This window comes from Siniperca chuatsi, linkage group LG3 (assembly GCF_020085105.1).
Source record: "Siniperca chuatsi isolate FFG_IHB_CAS linkage group LG3, ASM2008510v1, whole genome shotgun sequence".
Taxonomy (NCBI): Eukaryota; Metazoa; Chordata; class Actinopteri; order Centrarchiformes; family Sinipercidae; genus Siniperca; species Siniperca chuatsi.
The window spans coordinates 3,955,015-3,977,498 of NC_058044.1; the positions used below are offsets into that span (position 1 = coordinate 3,955,015).

General features: G+C 39.3%; 2 protein-coding genes across 3 annotated transcripts in view; one reads left to right on the forward strand and one right to left on the reverse strand.

The window, feature by feature from the left end:
* lcor (ligand dependent nuclear receptor corepressor) overlaps nt 1–22,484 on the reverse strand; it is an 86,838-nt gene that overhangs the window by 15,781 nt on the left and 48,573 nt on the right. Inside the window, exons 3-6 of the mRNA XM_044190329.1 lie at nt 21,010–21,089; nt 15,327–15,459; nt 9,265–9,738; nt 3,981–4,071 (exon numbers count right to left, since the gene is read on the reverse strand). Of these exons, the coding sequence (XP_044046264.1) occupies nt 3,981–4,071; nt 9,265–9,738; nt 15,327–15,459; nt 21,010–21,089 (778 nt within the window). The remainder of the gene's footprint in view (nt 1–3,980; nt 4,072–9,264; nt 9,739–15,326; nt 15,460–21,009; nt 21,090–22,484) is intronic.
* The window catches only part of LOC122873537 (MORN repeat-containing protein 4-like), an 80,763-nt gene continuing 73,641 nt past the window's right edge, over nt 15,363–22,484 (forward strand). The window contains exon 1 of one of the 2 annotated variants that reach the window (XM_044190339.1): nt 15,363–15,489. The gene's annotated coding sequence lies outside the window, so the exon portion shown is untranslated. The remainder of the gene's footprint in view (nt 15,490–22,484) is intronic. The other variant, XM_044190341.1, reaches the window with a different exon arrangement.

The following is a 22,484-nucleotide window of genomic DNA, read 5'->3' on the forward strand; positions in this document are numbered from 1 at the left end:
CAGCTTTCATTGTCTACTTATTGCTATTTTTGTTCCTCAGTGAAAACACTTTGCATGAGTACCACTAGGGGTAAATGGGAAAATACAATATTTTGTGACTTGCATGAATTGATGTTTTACCATATGTATAACAACAAATGTAACAACAAGTAGAGACTTAAGGGGAGAGGTTTGTAAGCCAGGAAACAATACAAGAAGCAATCATCGTGGTTTTATCCCACTTATTACTTCTGGTTGAGCCGACACCACACAAGGGTTTTGGAAACTCCAAAGATTTAGACAATTTGTCAGATATGCATTTACTTCTTTCACCCATGCCACCATCACAGACCTATCCATCTACTAAAGCTAATGAGAATAACAAAGTTCAAAGACATTAGGTTAGTGTGTGGACATAGTGTTCTGGGGAAGCAGCTGTAGATATGATTGCCAGCCAGTGACCTATGGGCGCAAAAATAACTCACTAACTAACTAACTAACTAACTAACTAACCTCTAACAGAAGTAAAATAAACATCCACCTTTTTCAGCTTTCAGAAAAAACTTCAAACCATTATTCAGGTAAACATTAAACTCCAAAATTCACTATACAGTGAATTTGAATTCTTCCCATCAAAATAATAACCATCAAAATAATAACAAAAAATTTAAATAAAAAAATTGAAGGAGAAATTACCTTGTACCAGAAACTAAAATTGTAGATTCCTGAGTAGTAAGTAGGCAGTAGTAATGTGTGGTATGTGACTGCTGAGCTCTGCTTGCAGTTTATACCTAAGCATGTAAAAACATGTTAAATTATTAAGTTAAATTAAAATCTTTAAAAAGCCAACTGTTAACCTGGAAAAGAATAGGAAGAAAAAAACACATTTCATAACATAAAATTATGCTTATTTTTTCTGAATAATTTTTAGAAATTAATTTTTGAAATACTTGATAAGTTTACTTTTTCAGGCCCTTAAATATAATAATCCAAAAATAAAACTATCCACAAAGGCAACATCACTTCTTCATTGAAGTTTCTTGAATTGCCCCATCTTGGGGAAATAAAGTTTGGAGCGGAACTTTAAGAAATCCCACTCTTTCATAACTGATACAGTATATTCAATCCCTTAACAGTTCAGAATTATCCTTCATTGTGTCATTTCACTGTTTCAAGAGTGAATGTTTCATCAGGTTTATTACAACTTGGGTCTTAGTTTCTTACTTTTGGCCATCATTTCTGAGATCTGGGAACATAGCCAGATCCCAAAACCAAAAACTGGCCACATCCGAAATGTCTAATAATTCCTCATTGCACAGGAAAATTGTGTGCTCACAAATATGGCAAGTACAACAGGTAGAAGTTAAACCAGGAAGTTGGTTTTTAAAGTTGGTTTGTGATATTTATGACCGGCCAGCACAATAAAAATAAGACCCAGAGTGTGATAGACTAGGCTAAAGCCCCTGGTTAAATGCCAGGTCCATGACTGAAAATCTGTGGCTGCTGTTGCTCCATTGATAATTGTCTTTATGTTTATTTCAATCCAAAACTAGTGTGGTAAACAGTGGCTTTGTTTGGTAGCTTTGTATCTAGGCAGCACTAGCTTTCACCATGAAGAACCACTCATGTGGTGGCCGCTTGGGATTCGTATTAACTGTAATGTCAATGCAATACTTATCAAATCTCAGTTCAGAAAGCAATTGGAGGAGTATTCACTGCTGGATCAAAGAGAGATTGCCCACATGGCGGGTGCAGGTTTTCTGTGCCCACATCCTACTACTGCAGGCTCGCCACAATCCAGCGTTTTGGGCTGCTCTGTGCTCTACTTACAGACATAACATAAAATCCACAGAAAAGAAACCACAGTATCTACTGGGGATGAGTTGTGTGGCCGATAAACACGAATATCTGGAACAGCTTTTGTGTCTTTTTAAGATACAACTACACTATATGAACCAATATCCATGATTGGAGAAACATATTGCATTTTTCAGTAAGACATGAGCAGAGGTGAACAGAATGCTTACAAATGTAGTGCATTGGCCGTCTGTTTGGTGGTTACTTATATTACTTATATATATTACTTTATTTCATGTATCTATTTCATTGTGTATTTTGTTCTTTTAATTAACTTTTTGTTAATCACATTATTTTGTTAATTTCATTCCTGTCATTCATTGTCTATCATAATCGTAATTGTGCTTTGGCAACACGTCAAATGTCATGCCAATAAAGCCTATTTAATTGAATTGGGGGTTTAACTCGCATCATGTGGTGCCGCTACACAGGAGTGGATTCGCTGTTTTGCTCATCTTTACTTCATGCATCTTTTATGAAAATGTTCAAGGATCTTACTGGTGCTTTTACATGCTTTCTCCCATTTACCACATTTGATTTAAAGTCTTTTGCAAGCTGCTCTGTGGTTGTGCTGAAATTTGCGGTTTGCTGTTGTTCTGTGTTGTGTCAGACTTCAAAGACTTTAATACCTTGTTTAATGCAAGAAGCAAAAACATTTACATTATCCTGTTTTTTCTTTATTTCCCTTTTTTAAATTTTTGGGCAACCGCAACTTTTTTTTTTTTTTTTACAACCTAAGTTTCAGATGTCGGAACGACGGATGTGCAACTAAACATTTTCATTGGTCGCACTAGTGCACCTGAAATGTAGCAGGTCTGATAAAAATGTAAAAAACGACGCCATCCACAATCGATTAACTAGTGGACAATCGCTTGTTTAATGTAGGCCTACTCATGCTGTTGTTTTGTTAAAGCTTGTAAGTGCACTTGTTGGTGCCGATGTCATTCAGCACCACGTTGGTTTAGATCGTTTCGATAAGACACGTCATTAACAACAAGCCTCCTCCACACGTGGCTCACCTACTGTTGTGAAAACGGAATAGTGGGTGAAAAAATCCAAAACGCGAGTTGTGTTTTTTGGGAAACTTTTATAAAACATAGCAGATAGATACAGGGAGAGAGAAACAGAAAGAGGCGGGGCGAGCTGGAGTGTGTGCAGGAGACCAGGTGTGTATGTAGAGAAAAGAAAAAGAGAACTGAAGGGAAAAGCAAGGTGAGCAGAATAAAGTAGTTTGTGAGTAAACACTACAATAAGGTGGAGGATTAAGTAGAATTAAAATGGTGAAATAAGAAATAACTTACTAGAAATAGGATAATGTATTAATGTATTTTTTCCAAATATTAGTTGCTTTATATTATCCCCCCCAAAAAAGGTAACACTTAAAATGTATTATTGGGTGCACCTAAATTATGTGCTGATGTGAAATGAAAAAGTTAGGCGCACCAGTGCCACCAATGGAAAAAGTCTGGAAGTGTAGCAATATCTACAATACTTCCAACCATTTTGTACATGTTGCAAATGAAATGTGAGCAGTTTAACCAAAGAGTCTCTTCTCAGTTTGTTTTATTTGAATAGTTTTTAGTGGTCTGAAATGGTACAACTATAAAGTATTTCACAAGAAAAAAAGCATAGAAATGTTGAAAAAGAAATTGTAGCCAAAATATGCTTTTTTATGTTCTTATTTCCTCATCTCGTGACACCTCCGATTAATCTCACGGCCGCTGAGGGTTCTGGGACCCCATAGGGAACCGTCTATGGTTAAGTCTGAATGGTATCTACATCAACATGCAGAGCACATTCACCACATTCAACTTGACAAGTTACAAAATTTGTGACAGTGTCAAATAATTCTGCCTGTGATGCTTGTCATCTGTTTGTGAAATCAATCTTTGTTGGCTAAAAACAAGAAGCTTGACTGCGGTTTGGCATCTGGATACCGATCTGAATCATAATAAGAGTATGACATCAACACCTCAGGCCAAGTCTCCACACAGTATTTAGTGTTAGACTGACAAGTGCTCTCCAGGAAGTGCAGTGCAGTTACACAACAGCAGTGACTGCTTTAACCTCTCCAGTGTTGTTTTAGGCACATTACTGCGCCACTCTGCTAACAGAGACCCATTTGACTAATCTTGTTGTCTTACCCTTTGACCCCGGGTGCAGGGGAGGAGCCGGAGAAGGTTTTGCGGCTGCCTGCGCTGTGGTTCTTCTTGGTGGAGAGGTCCAGGACGCCATCTGAGGGGGGAAAAAAAAAAAATCACACAGGAAAAAAAGATTAAACACAAATGAGTTCAAATCCTCAGTGAAAGCACATTAGGACATTAAGACATGGCAAGTCACATACCTCTGACTATGAATATGTGTTGTAAACCGAAGGTTAATCATTTTGTATGCTTTTTACTGCATTTCAGAGGAAGGCAAATTTTGGGGATTCATTTGGTGATTTGGCCTTAATGTTCACAGCAGAGAGAAAAACTATCAAATTCATATGATTCTGTAAAATTGAAAGATTATTGAGTTTATTAAGGATCTTTATTAATTGTTGCTGTACTTTAAAAATATTCCTGCTGCTGTCCAGTGTAAAACAACCCAAAGAGGACACTTGTAAAAACACATTAAAACCAGTTCACAAACAATACATACTATACAGCGGAAAATGTAAACACAAGAGAGACTATTGTAGAAAAGGTTTCAGTCGTAGTCATCTGGACACTGTTTTCAGAATCAAGACGTTTCGGCTCCCATCCGGAAGTCATTCTCAATTGTGAAAAAATGGACCGGGAACTCAAAAATTTAAGCTACTCTGTGTTACATAAGCCCCGCCCTCAGGAAGGAGTCTACCTGAGTATCTGTTGATTACTCTAGCTAGTTTCACCTGAAACTGACCTAATGATGGCCCAGTAATCCAGTGAAACTAGCTAATCAACAGATACTCAGGTAGACTCCTTCCTGAGGGCAGGGCTTATGTAACACAGAGTAGCTTAAATTTCTGAGTTCCCAGTCCATTTTTTCACAATTGAGAATGACTTCCGGATGGGAGCCGAAACGTCTTGTTTCTGAAAACAGTGTCCAGATGACTACGACTGAAACCTTTTCTACGATAGAACACTCCTGGACGAATGAGGGACTACACCGTCTGTTTTTACAAGAGAGACTGTTAACTGTAAAAAAGTTGATTTCCATCCAGCTGTTTTTATGCATATTTTTAATCTGCACATAAAAAAAAACGTGAGTGGAAATGCCAGAAATTCGAAAAGTTGAAATATCGCAAAACAGTTTTTACACTTGGCTGAGGTTGAAAAGTTGGTGTATTGATGAAAGCAAAATGTGACAAAGTGCAATGGAAACAAGCTTAATGAATAAATCATGACGTACATGAAGCATGTGACTTAAACGTCCACTGAAGCTTCCACTGGAGAGACCAAACATTCCTCAACTCCTAATATCTGCATAATGGTAGTGGATGGAAACACGCATTAATTTGCATTTTCTTTTGCAGATTTTCTGAAAATTTAGCTAAAATTTGTGCTGAACTTTGATGGAAACTTAACTATTCACTATTAAAAAATTGAGAAACTAAGGTTATACCAATATAGTCACACAAAGGAATTAACTTTAACAATTACCCCCAGAGGAACACTGCTCTGAATTATATTAATAATTAATCATTTTTTATTCATTTCTTTATCAGTGGTAAGGGCTGAGTTAAAGATCAATGTCCAGTTTTGTAGAGCATCTTTAGACAATGTAATTTACGTCCTTAGGAAATGTTCACATATAAATAAGGATTTTTAAGGACATTACTGCATCAGATGCAGTATTGAATATTCAGCTGCACAAAGAAAATGCTAAAGGTGCCTTAAAGGGTTTTTTTGTTCCCTGATGAACAGTATCAAAAGCTGCAAATGGACGGTACTGTGCGTTTACTGTATTAAACATTTGTAAAATGTACCTCTACTGCGAGAGATCATTGCTGTCGATCTGTTTAATTTCATTAATAAATAGTACAATCGGCATCTACTACATGTTAACAGCTTCTGCAACTTCTTGTGTATGCGTGTCTGCATGTGAAAATTACTTCTGTTTTTTCTTATTTCTGTGGTTAGACGACAAAAAAAAAAGATATTGTAATATTCTGAGTGCTTCAGAACAGGTGGACTCTCTGTGACACTTTAGCAATGAAGTCTGGGAAATATGGCAACATGCTGTGTGTGAAATGTCAGTTCATTTGTGAATATGCTTATCAGGCAAATCAGGTCACCACGCACGCACACACACACACACACACACACACACAGAAAAGATGCATGATGTGTGGGGTCGGGTGAAAATGAGTTTAAACTGACCTGCCCTTTTTAAAAAATCTGGTTATTTTTCAGTGAAAATTTGTAAAAACCTAATGATAATGAAAGATAAAAAGATAATGATGAGCCTTATTACTACTAAACCCTTGACTGTGATTTTGAAAGCTCATTGTTTCCAAGGACATCTCATCTTATTTTTCAGGAGTTTTTCTGTCATGACTAGAGAGCTGTATTAAAGTTTTTCTAGGACATGCAGTAACCCTGAAAGTTGGAATATGAATGAGATGTTATTTGTGTTGGTTTGGCCAAGCATAGAGATGGCCAAAACTTTTCAAAAAAAGCTTTTCAAAACTAAGTTTTTAGCTTTTACAGGTAAATTATTGCTTTTATGAAAACCTGACATTGAAAAAAACAGACATGTAAACATATGCCAATAGATTCATGAACAGGCTCCCTCTGTTTCTCTCTCTGTGTGTTTTGCTGGTGTAATCCCTAGAGTAGAGCTGACCTTAGGACCCCTCTAACCCATTCAACCCTATATGAGCACAGGACTCGCTAATCTTCAGGGGCTTTTTGTATTTTAAATCGGGCAAAAAAGAAAGAGTTGATATTAAAATGAAAAACGGAGTGAGTGTACAGCACAGAGGAGACAGAAAAATTCTGAATTTGGTAGGCAGCTTTTATCTTTTATGCCCCGAGCCGCTGGAACAGTCTGCCGGAGGATCTGAGAGCAGCTGGAAGTGTTGACATTTTTAAACGGAACTTTAAACCTACCTCTTCAGCCAGGCTTTTGATTAAGACTGGTTTGCAGACATTATTTACTTGATTTTATTCTCATATTATATTGTATTTATGTTGTAAAAATGTTATTTTATCTGTTATCATAATATGATTATTGTTTTTATCCCTCTTATCAATTTAGTTTTTATTTTGTTGTGTCTTTTTAAATATTTTATCTGATTTTCAGTCTAGCTTTTATCTAACTTTTTATTATTATTATTATTATAGCTTTTAATCTTTTTCTCATTGTCATCATTTTTATCTTTGTTCTGTCTTTTAATCTGTTTTATTTCACTCTATTACAGTCTACACTTCTGTCTTATTATCATCTTGTCAGTCATCTGTGAAACACTTTGAACTGCACTAACCTGTATGAGTTAGTGTGTTCACTAGAATATGTGCACACACACATCATCCATCATACAATATACTGAGTTTCCTTTGGGTCAGGACCTCATGAACTGAAGTACTGTATATAACTGTTTCTAAAATAGACTGTGAAAGTACTCTGACCGTGTCAGATGTGACTGGGAAATATGCTACTTGCTGGGGTCAAAAGATATAAAAAATCTTGAAATGCTTCCTCTGTCACAATAAAAATCTGTCTACATTTAATTGAACAAATACTACATGTTCTGTCATTATTTTATTTCCTGTTGATGTAATTTATTAATTGTTTGAACAGGCAGTCAGACTGTAAGATGGGCAAACTTGTTCGGTGGACATGTGCTGTCGTAGCAGCACAATTAGCCAAAGCATTGCTGGAAATGTTAGCTGCGATGCTAGCTCAGAGACACCTGCTGGCAGGCATCACCGGCAGGAGGAGCTCGATTTGTTTTGGACAAATAAAAATGTAAGCACTCATTTAAAAAAACGTAAAAAATCATCATTCCCCGTTGTGAAGAATGAATGATTTCTGATTGGTTAGGATGATGATTAGTAGTTAACAGCCACACAGCCCTGACATATTGTCACTTATGGCCATTGTATTAGCAAACAGTTGCCTCTTTACACATCCAGTGGACAGGGAGCAACATTAGGACCCCATCGAAGTCTTGTTTGTGTCCACATGGTGAACACAAGTCCAGGATTCACTCTCTTGCTCCACTATGTTCACCAGCTAGTCTCTTACTTTGTCTGTCTGCTGTTTGGTGCTGGGCAGGTAGTGTACCAGCGGGTTTACCAGAGCTTGTTTGCTGAAATAGCTGCCTGCTGCTGCTGCTGGATACAGGTTTGATTAGAAATTTCATATACTGTGTAATTTAAACGAGTACATGCGTGTACTCGATCCAGCTTGGAGGATAATCTGAGTCAAAATTCGTCTAAAAGGTGTTCTGTTCGTGTGTGTGTGTGTGTCTGTGAGAGAGAGAGAGAGAGAGAGATATAATGTGCGAGCATGAGGTGGATGTAAATACCTAAATCTTTTTTGTAAAAATTAAGGAGGCTTACTGTAAGCAGATTCCAAAAAGCTGGTATTAAAGTGGGTGACCGGTCACACAGCGAGCTGTCGCTTCAACCCTGATCGAAAAGCCGGCCCCCTGCTGGTTTAGTTTGATTAAACGTAGATTGAGCCCTGAGTTGCATTTCAGAGCTCAGTATAGTGCTGCAAAGGCTCAGTCCAAAAGATGATGGCTTTTCAGTGATCCGTTAATGAGCCGAATCTGTATGTGATGAATGTGAGTCTATGTGTAGAAAACGAATCTGTGTGTGTGTCAGTCATCTGCCTTTTAATAATGTCAAGGTGACACTGATGTGTAACTCTAATTACAAACGTTTGCTGTCAATAAGAGAAATAGGAACGTGAATTAAGAACAGAAAAATGTAGGAAAATCACAGTCGACACACCTTTGCTCAAATACAGATGACTTTTCAAAAGAGTTTTTGTGTTGACTTTTTCATTTATGCTTTTATATATTTTTCACATGCCTTTTGTGTTGTGTATGTTTTTTTCTATTCCTTTTAGATTTTTACTAGATTTCATTGTTATATATGTGTATTTTTTATTCTTTTATTTTTTAAAACCACCCAATAACAAACAGTAGCCAAATCTGAATGCAGATGGAGTACCACCAAACTACTGCAAAATGTACAGATACTTTAGCTATGTTTACACAGTTACACTGTGGGGACAAAAAGCTGGTGCCACGAGGTTGTTGATTTATTTTATGGATAAGACTTTGTTTTAGTGTCAAGGTTAAAAGCTTAGGTTAGGTTTAAAATAATAGTTGGGTTGGACTTGGGTGGTCATATTTTAGGTTAGGGTAAGCCTCCAAGGAATTAATGAAAGTCAACACAATGTCCTCATAAGTGACGAAAAGAAGTCTGCGTGTGTTGTTGCTCTCACCCTGCTGGCTGGGCTCTGGGTCGTCCTGGTTCTTTTTGACGGAGAGGTCCAGCGGGCCGTCCTGGTCGGCCATGAGAAGCTTGCTGAGGACGGGATTCTGTGCAGAGGCAGCAGCCGTTCCTCCTCCTCCACCACCGTTACTGGCTCCCGTACCGTTGCTGCAGGCGGGTGCTGAGGCGGCAGCGGCGGCGGTGGTGGAGGTGGGGCTGAGGCCCGGCCCTGGGGTTGGGGATAGAGAGGAGGAGGCAGACGACGGAGGGGAGCTCGGCGCGGGCAGGGGCCCAGGTGGGGAGCATGGGGCCGGGGCCAGAGACGCCACTCTCGGCAGACTTTGGTCCTTCGTGGTGCCGTTGGGCAGGGGCGAATCGTCCTGAGTAGTTTTTGAGGTATATTCGGCAGCGAACTGGCGGATCATTCGCTGCATGATCTCACGAGCCACTAGAGGAATGTGAGGTTCTGAGAAACTTGGGAGTTCTAGAGAGAAACAAAACAGAGGAACAAACATGTCAGTATCCCATTCTCCAGGAATTTGTTCAGTCGTTGCCATGTTCACCATCATATTTATCTCATTTCATCCTGAAAATGTAATCCTGATGCTATGCTGAAATAATCCAAAAATCACTAAGAAGCAGCACTTAATCCTGCCTGTTGACCCTGATGACAGCACCGTATCAGTGTGCACTGCAGATTATTGCCTGCCATCCTTCTCCTTAAATTTTCCCAGGATCCTTTTTTCGTTTTCACGCTTACAATGTGCACGCTGTGATTTCTAGAAATTGTATATCAGATCAATTTATGCATGAAGGTTCACTGCGTTCACTAGAAGTTGTCTGCACAGACAAACACATTGGGACAGACATCACAGTCTTCATAACAATCCACGATACCATACAGTAGTGCTGAAAAACAATTAATTGATCAGTCGATTGACAAAAACTTCACCAACCATTTTGATAACTGAATAATTATTACTCAAACTGAATTCCAAATAGTCTCTGTTTCAAGCTTCTCACATTTGATTATTTGCTTCTTTTCTCTGTTTTATATCACTGTTTTGGACTGTTGGTCAGACAAAATGAGCAATTTGAAGACATTGCCTGGGGCTTCTGGGAAATTGTAATGGGCATTTAACAATTTTCAGACATTTTATAGATTAAACTATTAACCGAAATCATACTCGAAAGATTAATAGCTAATGAAAGTAATTGTTAGCTGCAGCCCCACATCACCTAGAAATCTCTTGCAGTTTTTATTGTCAGCCACTACAGTACATTCTCCACTGTAGTGAGTAAAGTGGAAACAATGGAATATTATAATGACTATTTAGACTCAGGACAAGCTCTACAACAGGATAACAACAAAAAATGTCATCTACAGGAGGAAGTGTGCTACTGTATCAGTATTGTTTCATATCATACCATTCTGTATTGTACTGTACTGTCAGATACTGTATCGTATGATATCCTTTTGTAGCTCATCAGTTTGCATTTCTCATTTGATCATTAATCAGGGCATTTTGCCTGTTCCATTTATATATTTATATTTCACTACAGTGAAATATACAAAATAAATAAAAGAACAATTTAAAAGTGCATCAAATACCAGGAGACCACTAAGAGAGAATACAGATGTCAAAACCAAACTTTCCATTATCCCCTGCTGCGACAAAACAAACCCACATCAAACACTGGTCATTGATCTCAATGGTTAATACAATGGCAAAACAACAACAATGACGACGCTCGTTTGTTATTAATGCATTAATCTGGCATTGTCCCAGATAAGTCAACTGCACTTATCTCTTTATAACCAGCAGCTATATTATTTGGATAATTTCATGCATGCCACTGAGTCAAACTCTAAATCCTCCAAACAATACATTAGCCCAAAAATCTAATCCTGAAGCTATGCTGAAATAATCCAAAAATCACATATATTCTGTATATACAGTATATATATATACAGCACTTTATCCTGCCTATTGGACAAGGTTAAGGCGCCATAATATCGGTGTACAGCAGGTACATGCTGCTATTTTCCAGCCATGACTCACAACTGCTTTCCCAGCATGCTTCCTGTTTTTAACTCTGCAGTGTTTCTTCCTCAAGTTATTTTCAGTTATTTGACATTATCGCCAACTTTTCTCAACTCATTTGTTCTGGGGGTTTCAAAGCTTGATTGCTGTTTCATCACATTGCGTGCTCCAACTAAAGGAGGAATAAGGGTTTACAAAGTAAATGTGTGAAAAATACCGTAAAACCACTGATGATCTATTGTACTTGTATTCATTTGAACTTTTGATTACATGTGGGCCAACAGCCTGAGGCTCTTCTATGTGTGGGCTCAAAACTAATGGTGACTTCTTGATGAAGTGCTCAGGCTGACAGTCAGCTTTAAATCATTTTTTTACTTTACTATTTTTTATCCTTGCTGGCTTGTCTTCTATGAGATGTTTTAAAGACAACAGTGATGATCTCCTCTGAAAACAGAAGAGAGAAAAAAAAAATCCTACCGCATAAAATCATGAACTTCTTTAATTCATATTCAATAAAAACATGACACTTACAAGAACATGTTTTAAGAGTATTTAGGCACATGTCACAATTCTACAGAATAACAATCTATTGAGGATAAAACCAGTTTTATGTCAAACTTGCTATGCAGTCAGCTGCAATGACGTAATCATAAAAGACGTGGGAAAACTATGAAGTCTGTGTACTGATCAACAAAATCGATTTGAAGAACCTCAAATCAAGGGAACACGGAAACTACCAAAGCAGTCTTATTATTCCTGCACGTCTAACTTTTTTATTTCAGTTGTGTTTTAGCTCTGATGTTTTTCTCTATCGTCAGACTGTGACTTTATGTCAACCACAGGCTGCTGTAAAGCTGTGCCACAGACGTGTACGTAGGTGTTGTTGCCATTTGTTGTTTTGCTTAATCCCTTGTTAATGTTATTTGACTTCCGTGCTCCACCTAAACATCACACTGTGTAATCCCTGCCACTGAAATGATCTTGTTAACATGGTGGTAAAAGAGCTTAAACTGCATACTGACGTACCTGTTGTGTTCTGTCAAAGACCCAATAAGTTCAAGCAATTAGCAGAAGCTGATAAGATGTTATTCTAGTATGTAGTTACACTGTGTGGCCTTTTACCCTCTCTTTCACAATCAACAGGCCTCGATGCTAAGAAAACCCAGGAAGCGGGTTAGTTTGCTGGAATGTGCCCTAATTATACAGCTCCATTTTGACAGGTGCAGGTTTCAAGCTGCCACCTTGGGAAATCTTGTGGAGAAACCCCAGCGTGCAGTGACTGTGTGAACTGTGTTTGCTAGGAAATGGCCATTGTGTAACACTACAGGCTTGTGCCTCTCTCTCTCTCTCTCTCTCTCTCGTTTGCTCTCTCACTCATTTGCTCTCTCACTCTCTCGCGCTCTTCAATTCAGTTGGGCTTTATTGGCATGGGAAACAGATGTTAACATTGCTAAAGCATGTGTAAAATAAAAACATAAACAGAAGAATTGTGATATTAAAACATATACAGATAATTAAGACATAATAATAATAAGAAGAAGAAGAAGAAGAAGAAATTGCACACTTGCAGTTAAAATACAAAAGGTGAAAACTAAATACTAACTTTTTTTGTGGTGTGTGTGTGTGTGTGTGTAGGTTATTCACTATGGTTATCCCAAGGTCAGTATAACTCATACTGTGTTCAATGATGTGATTATTAATGGTAACCTGGTATTTGTTCTCCTGGCATCTGGGGCGTTTTAGAAAAATCATGACATTAGACTTCTTCATATTTACTGCAAGGGCCCAGTTCTGACAGTACTTTTCTACTATGGCTGTAGTCCTCGCTCTCACTCTCTCTCGCTCTCTCGTTTGCACTCTCTCTCATTTTCTCTCTCGCTCTCTTGTTTGCTCTCTCTAATTGCTCTCTCGTTTGCGCTCTCTCATTTTCTCTCGCTCGTTTGCTCTCTCGCGCTCGTTTTCTCTCTGTCGCTCTGTCGTTTCCTCTCTCTCTCGTGCTCTTCAATTCAGTTGGGCTTTATTATCATGGGAAACAGATGTTAACATTGCTAAAGCATGTGTAGTCCTCTCTCTCTCTCTCTCTCTCTCTCTCTCATTCTCTCGTTTTCTCTCTCTCATTTTCTCTCTCCTCTCTCGTTTTCTCTTTCACTGTCTCGTTTTCTTTTCGCTCGCTCTCATTCTCTCGTTTGCTCTCTCTCGCTCTCTTGTTTGCTCTCTCATTTGCTCTCTCTCTCGTTTTCTCTCTCTCTCACTCTCTCGCGCTCTTCAATTCAGTTGGGCTTTATTGGCATGGGAAACAGATGTTAACATTGCTAAAGCATGTGTAAAATAAAAACATAAACAGAAGAATTGTGATATTAAAACATATACAGATCATTAAGACAGGATAATAATAATAATAAGAGGAAATTGTACACTTGCAGTTAAAATACAAAAAGTGAAAACTATGGTTATGCCAAGGTAGGTATAACTCATACTGTTTTCAATGATATGATTATTAATTATTAATTTCCCTCATAATATCAATGAGCGTAGGCTAAATAACAGAAACACCTCTCTGTATGATGCAATACAGTCAATAGCACCACAAACTACATCCTCCAAAATGATTATAAAGTTGAATCAAAATCTCTGTAAAAAAAACTCCTAAATAAACAATGTCATGGTTTATGGAAATGTCTCCTGAATAGCCTAAAGGGTAATCAGCCCCAACATTGCTCAAGGTTACTACAAGTTTGCATCAACCAAGGTGCAGTGTTATATTTGGTTCTCAACATTAAGGCTGCAATCCTCACGTGTAATTATAGTTAGTCCTACAGCAAACTGGACATCTCCCCTGGTCTCACTTTTGGTCCCTAGTCAGCCTATACACTGTCACACCTTTTTAAATTTTGATTAGGGCCCCCGAAAAGGCTCATCCTGGCTCTGATTAGCACTTTGGTGACCAGTCTTTGATAGTTTTAGATGCTGTTCATGCACTTTTGTTATGGCTGGTATTGTGGTGTTTCTCCATGGGCTTGGTGTACAGTCAGCTGATGTGGCAAAACTCACAGGTGATATCACTTCCCCTATTTTGAAAGTCTCCACCCTTCCAGATTCTGCACTAGTTTCTCATCCTCAGCTCTACCTAACACTACCATGTAAAATAACCTTCTAAAGAGTTTCCCACATGGCCTCTCATAGTAATGATGGCAGTGTTAGTGCAAGTCGGAAAAGTGGGTCGGCCTCTCTGGCCCAGATCTTAACCGATTTAGGGTCTACCTGGAGGGCAGAAGTGTCTTTGTTCCAATTGTAAAACTTTGTGAAAGTTACATGTGGTGTCCCTCAGGAATCGATCCCTGGTCCCCTTTTTATCCAAACTGCACAAATTGTCAGAATTATGTGGACGACACAACTTCACACATTATTCTCCCTGATTAAATGTAAAAAACTAAGAAATGACTATATATATTCAAAAGCACAACTGGCTCTTTTGCAGGCTAGAATTGTTTAAGATGTGTACACACATTGAAGACAATATAAATGACAACTAGAAGAAAAGTCTACTCTATGCAGATTAGAACATTCTCACTACTTTGCTTTTGTGAAGCAATGGATTGATGACAAGAACATCTGACATCAACACTGGTTTTGTTGATCATGGGAGACAATGGCCAATTGTACTGCAACGAAAACAATAAAAAGCAGGTGTCACTGTGGTCAGTTCCATAATTTTTCCATTACTTTCCATAATAGTCTTAAAAAAAGATATGTAAATTGTCTGGTTTCAACTCCAGCTGGGATAGAAAATAATTAAATTCAATAAATATCTGAAATATATAATACACTCTGGTATTTTATTCCCTTTTAGGGATCATTTTTGTGAAATTCCCTCATATTTACTGATTTTTCCTGGGAATTAACCACATTTTCTGACTTAACTTGTCTCAAATACACCTCTGGAAATTCTAAGATATTTCAGATATTTATGACCAGAGGGAATGTGAAAATGAGTAATTAAATGACTGATGAGAAGTGTGTGTGTTACCTTTTCTGTGGAACACAGCATTGAGGAAGTCTTGGGCCTGTCTCTCCAGCCGGCTGATCCGATACTGCTCCTGTTTGAAGTCTTCACACTGCGACAGCACCTGGCTGCCTCCACCGTTCTCTACGCTGAACTCCTACACAGACAAACACACAGAGACAAATGAGTGAGTAAAGGCCTGTTCTGTCAAAAAATAAACTCCTCACACACTCGTCACATCACTAGTTGTTTTTTATTGTGACTGTTTAACCACGTCCAGCTGTAGATGTCCATGGTTCTGCTCAGCTCTGAGCCAATAGAAGATGTGTTGTAGCTGCAGGTACATGCAAACCCCTCCATCCTTTGGCCTGAAATTGGTAGATGCTGCTCTAAGTCTATTTTGAGTGTGGTGGTCTTTGCTCATTATAAAACGTGTTGTGGCTGCATTGCACTCTGATCTGTTTATCTTGATGAGACTTTGGATTAGATTTCACTGGCTAGAATCTGGTTAGAAATGTTTTTTTATATCCACATTCATAATTGTAGGGCTGCAAGCCACAGTTATTGTCATTATTGATTAACCTGTCAATTACATCTTATTTTATTATTCAATTCATTGTGGTGAAATCAAGGTGAAATCTTCAGATGTTTTGTCCGACCAGTGTCTAAAACCCCAAAGATACTTAATTTACAGTGATATAAAACAGAGAAATCCTCACATTTGAGAAGGTGGAACCAGCGAATGTACCAAAAATAATGGTAATTAAAATGGTTGTTTAGTAATTTTTGTTTGATTGACAAATCAATTGATTGATAAATAATTTCAGCACTACATAATTGTTTGTGTTGTAATTTACATATGAACTGATATAATTTAACTGTGTGTTGTGCTGATTGACGATGATATTGGCTATTAACAACTGAAGAGACAACTGCCAATTTCCTCGGTCCCTGCAAATTTTAATATGATGTTTTAAATTGTATTTATTTATTATTTTGGGCAGGGCAAAATGCATTTATGAATTTAAAAATTATATATATTGGCATTGGGATGTCATTCAGGCTTGAGAAGTGTAGTCGAATGGTGACAAAGAGAGGGAAGGTAGTCCACACAGAAGGGGTCTCACTCCCAGAAGGAACAATAGCAGACATTGAGGATGGTTACAAGTACCTTGGAATACCACAGGCAAATGGCAACCTCGAAGAGGTAACAAGGAAAACAGCAACTGCCAAATACTTCCAACGAGCAAGGCAAGTCCTAAGAAGTCAGCTCAATGGCAAGAACAAGGCCCAGGTTATAAACAGCTACGCCCTGCCAGTGATCAGATACCCTGCAGGAATAATAAGGTGGCCAAAGGAAGAGATACAGACCACAGACGTTAAGACACGAAAGCTCCTCACCATGCATGGAGGCTTCCATCCCAAATCCAGCACCCTGAGACTGTACGCTAGCCGTAAGGAAGGCGGCCGTGGACTAGTGAGTGTGAGAGCCACTATCCAGGATGAAACATCCAAGATCCACAAGTACATCAAAGATAAGGCCCAACAGATGATGTGCTCAGTGAATCTCTCAGGCAATGGGGAACAGAGGAGGACGTGCTGGAGGAGGGACCATCATGGGAGGACAAACCCCTACATGGGATGTACCACCGGAACATAACTGAAGTGGCTGATATCAAGAAATCCTACCAATGGCTAGAGCGGGCCGGACTGAAGGACAGCACAGAGGCACTCATCATGGCTGCACAGAAGCAGGCCCTGAGCACCAGAGCAACAGAGGCCCAGATCTACCACACCAGACAAGACCCAAGGTGTAGGCTGTGCAAAGAGGATCCCTTTGCCGGATCCTTCAGGATCAGGATTGTGCGCCCTTCGTTAAGCCATTCAGGGTGCATCCCATCTCTTAGCAGCTGGTTCATTTGTGCTGCTAGGCGCTCATGGAGTGCAGTGAACTTCTTTAGCCAGTAGGTGTGGATCCTGTCAGGGCCCGGTGCTGTCCAGTTCTTCATACCTGAGACTCTTTCTTGGATGTCTGCCGCTGTGATGGTGACTGGATTCTTTTCAGGGAGGTTGCTGTGGTCCTTTCTCAGAGCCACCAGCCACTGTGCATTGCTGTTGTGTGATGCCTCCCTCTCCCATATGCTTTTCCAGTACTGTTCAGTTTCCAGCCCTGGTGGGTCTGCTCTGCTGTTATTACCCTGCCATTGAGCGTACACTTTCGCAGGTTGAGTTGCGAACAGCCGGTTTATTCTTCTGGCTTCATTATCTCTCGTGTACCTCTTTAGGCGGCTGGCCAAGGCTTGGAGCCTTTGTTTGGCATCTAGTTTCGAGTGCTTCAGGTATGGGCATCTGGTTGTACTTCTTGGGTACTTGCTTTCTCATTGCACCTCTCTCAGCCTCTGTCAGTTGGCTCACTTCTCTCCGGGCCTCCTTGATTTTTGCCTCCAGCCTTCGTTTCCATGGTGGGTACTGTTTCTCATGGCTCCCATGGTTGCTCTTGTAGCCAAGCATCTCGAGGATCACTGCTGCTGAGGCGTATATCAGCTCATTGCTTTCAGTGATTGTTGTGGTAGGGATCGCTCTCAATGCTGCATTCACATCTTCTAGGAGACTTTCTGATGGTTCACTTAGCCGTTGTAATTGGCGTTGGGGTTGCCTTGTATTCATCCTCGCCATGATCTTATCTTTCAGGTCAGTCGCTGCCTCGTTCAGCGTGATTTCACTTGGGGCTTCGTACCCAATCTCTGGTTGGGGAGCCGCTCCTTGCTCCCCTCTGACCTGTTGTCCTGGCTCCCCCTTGCCGTAGCATTTGTGTTGTATCTCGTCAATCTCAAGTTGTGATAGCAGTTCTTATGAAAGAAACCACCACTGAGAGGGAATGTGAATTTAGCCCCTAAATCGGAGAAGGGGTTAACACCATTGTTAGTGTGTGTTGCGGATGTCAGTTGTAGTGAGTGTGATGTCATTGTCTTTACAACACTAAACGGGAATTTCAGTGTGTGGGTGTCTGTTTGCATCAATGGCAAGAGACAAAGCAACAAAATGGAGATGACTGTGTTTTTTAGGCTTTCACTATTCCTCCCTCTTTATTCGAACCCCCTCAGCTCTCTATCTGCTGGCAGTTTGCATGGCTTCAGATCAATGAATCAATGGTTCCCACCCACTGAAGCTCCTCTGGCACTTCACAAACAAGCAGAGGGTAATAACAGTGAGACAGAGAGAGCTTTCAAGCCCTAACAGATTAATAAAAGATGAAAATTGTGTTGAAGAGAAGAGGAATACAATTATGGCAGTTGCAAATTTTGTCTTATTATGATTTGCACACTATAAGTGGCTAACATAATTATTGACCAGTCAGACAACACTGCTGAAAAGATCTCCTGTAATCCCTGTTGGGCTTTGTTTAATTGATTTTACTCTGTTGTTTGATTTCGATTTTTTTAGTCTTATCTGTAATTACTGTATTACACGCAGGAACTTTGTTGTGCTTGTGTACATTTTATATACTGTACATACTCAATGAGTGTCAGTGAGTGCTGTAGCAACAAGAATGTGATGTTGTGAGTGTTAGTATGGCTTTATTAGCATGAGCAGAGAGAGACAAATAAGAGGGACACAGAGAGAGACAGATGGGGGTTGATGGAGAGAGAGTGTGTGTGTGTGTGTGTGTGTGTGTGTGTGTGTGTGTGTGTGTGTGTGTGTGTGTGTGTGTGTGTGTGTGGGTGGGTGGGGTGAAGCAAGGATGTTTTTAGGAGACAGATGGCCGACCTCAGAGGTCGGACTGGGGTCAAGTTGAAAAACAAGCAACGGCCAAGGGAAGGACGCCCCCTCCTAACTTCCTTCCCTCCCTCAGTCACTTGTTCAATCCCATCCCAAAAATAAAGACAGAGATGGAAAACATGGACAAGAAGTCCTTAAAAAGTACTCTGAATAATGGCAAGTTAGAACATCTAGAATTCCATGACAACTGAGCAAACTCCCTCTGTGGATGGTGTGATACGGTCAAAAGCTCCAGAACGAGCGATTAAGTGGACCATGAGGTGAGATTGTTTTGTCAACAACCTATGAGAAGAAATTCTGGACTAAAAGCTGTTACACAAGTAATTTTCTACCTTTTATTGAAATTTATTCAAGAGCATGTGATAGATCAAAAAGTTAATTAATAGAGCACAAGTGACTCTGATCCATCTGTTAATTAATTAGTTTGTCTTTTTATCCACATGTACCTTGTGGTGTTTCTAACACCCACTATGGTGACAGAGAGGGGGGTGACGTGCAACAAGGGCCCACGTCTGGAGTCAAACAGGGGCCGTTGCAGTTAACTCCGACACCCCTGCTCTTTTTGTTCTTCATTTTGCATTAGAGTGGAAGCTTGTCATGGTGAGTGGCTCACATGAATGTTTTGTCTACAGCAGAAGACGCAGAAGCAGCATATTGTCCACATATGTGCATATGTATGTGTATCAAGTTGTAGTAATAGTAGTACCATCCTCCTCCTTCAATATACATGCACGCGCACACACACACACAGACATACACACCTCCAAATCATTATGTCGCGTTCCTTTCAGAAGCTAAAGTGGGGTCAAGACCATGATGGCTGAGCAACACAAATAACAAGTGTGCAGGAGGAGGAGAGACAAAGATGTGGAGCTTCCAACAGAGAGCTCAAAAATGGCGGCAGACAAAAACACAAAACGTGTGGACAAAGGAAAGAAATTACTTCACGAAAGTAACATAAGTGCTGTATTAGACAGGGAGCAGAATTCGTCTCTATTCTGCAGAATATTTACATGAAAAAATGTAATGAAACACACTGATTCACATTCTGTCTTTTTGTGCAACATTAGAATGAAACATTCTCATCTCTCCTCCCTCTTCATCTTTCACATACAATGGTAGTGAAAGCACTGAATATGGTTTTTGTTTGCTTTATTATATTTTGTACATAGTACATATTATTATATATATGTTATAGTTAACATATATTATTATAATAATAATAAAAAATGTAAAAGCCATTACATTATTAGTATTATTATAGATATTGATAATTCATTTATTGTAAGCCTTGAATAAAAGTGTTTAAAGGAATAGTTTGACATTTTGAGAAATATTCAAATATTATTCGCTTTCTTGTGGAGAGTAAGATGAGAAGCTACAGCTGGGAATCAACTAACTTAGCTTAGCTTGAAGACTCGAAGCAGCCTGGCTCTGTCCAGAGGTAAAATTTAAAAAAATTATATACACAAATGTACACAAACAGAAATGTACGACGACAAGTTGTGGTTTCACAGGGAGTTCCAGTCTTTATGTTAAACTAAGCTAATATATCAATCCTCTTATCTAGCTCTCGGTAAGAAAGCTGAGATAGCTGAGAAAGCGTATAAATAAAATTTACCAAAATATCAAATTATTCACATTATTCATAAACTATACTACTATACTATACTTTCCTCGTATCTTTGAAGACATCTGTTGACTGACTTTAAACCATCCAACTTTCTTAGCATGCAACTGTCAAAGGACAATGGCAGGTGCACTACTAATACCTAACATGCATTTACATGTTCTGAGGAAAACCCCTGTGAACACGAGGAGGACGTGCAAACTCCTCACAGAAGATCCCAGGCCAAAGTCATGTGATGATACTCAGAGTCACGGGGTCTTGTCTGACAGGGACACAAAATGCTGTGATGTCTCCTACCTTGACTTTCTCACGTCTTAAGCAGCAGAAGAGACAGTTTTCATCGAAGGACCAGTCAGACACTTCCTCGGGCTCGTGGTCTGGATAAGAGAGGGAGACAGAAAGCGGTTTTTAGGTTTTTCCCCGGTTTTTTTTGTCTTTTTTTTTTTAAATTTAGGTTCATTATTTTTGTTTGCACTGTGTGTGTACTCTGTTTGAATCTTGCATTAGCTCAGTTTCAATATCCAGATACAGGGTGAATCTTAAAACCAGCTGTAAATGAGGTGTAGATGATCAACGGAGAAATCCCAATACACCGTCTGTTTTCATTCAACATCCAGTCAAGCCTGCAGAGAGTGACAGCTGAGGGCCCACACACCACAACAGCGAGAGCATTAAAATGATTCACTTTTAATTACAGCCAATGATTAAATTACAGTGATGACTAACTTCATATGTCAAGTATGCTGTGTAAAAACTAACCACACCTGTGATTGACAGACGAGCTCAATTCGCTATCGAATACATCGTTGCCTGAAGACGTGTGTTTGTGTGTGTGTGTGTGTTTGTGTGTGTGTGAGAGTACATGTAAATATGACTGTATCTGTTTGTGAACTAGTCATGCCCTAAAGCCCTATTTGTGAAGAACTAATTACACTTCCTAAACTGAATTCTGTTAAACGTGTTCAGCGGGATGAAGAAATTCGCTGCTGTCTCCTGGTAGTTCAATTGCTGCGCATCATGAAACTGAAACATCCTGCTTTCCGTCCTCTCTCTCCTCACAGCGCTCCTGTCTCTGTGGAGAAGTTTAAAGCTTACGTTTTATGCATGAACAAATGCGATAAAAGATCAAACTAAATGTAAATTTACAATAATTTGTTTTAGAGCAGCAATGATTAGTCAAATAATTAGGCAATCGACAGAAAATGAATCTACAACTATTTTGATAATTGATTCATTATTTTGAGTCATTTTTAAGAAAAAATGGCCAAAACTCCCTGGTTGCAGCTTCTCACGTCTCAGATTTTCTGTTTTATTTCATTGCAAAGTGAATTTCTTTGGGTTTTTGACTGTTGGTCGGAGAAAACGAGACATTTCATGATGTCAACGACTGGGAAAATGTAAAATCACTATTTTACCACATAAAAGGGAATGTTCCCTTCCACAGACACAGCTGATTCATACAGAATTAAAATAATCAACCATCAGTCATCAATGGTTGCTCATATCAATATTAATCCTTTGCTTGTGGGTTTATGATTGATTCAGATGATGCCAAGTGTCAGTGAGAATCATTTCAGCTCAGTGTTGTGTAGTTACTCAGGTTATATACATGTGTGAGTATTCATGCTTGAAAAATGTAAATGCATTTAATCAATATAGTCCCTTCTGAACTAAGAGAGAGAGAGAGGAGACTGCCATCGACTTGGTTACAGCTGAGCTGTTGCCATGGCGCTACACTTCCTTTAAAAATCCCTCAGTTCAGTCCAAAACCA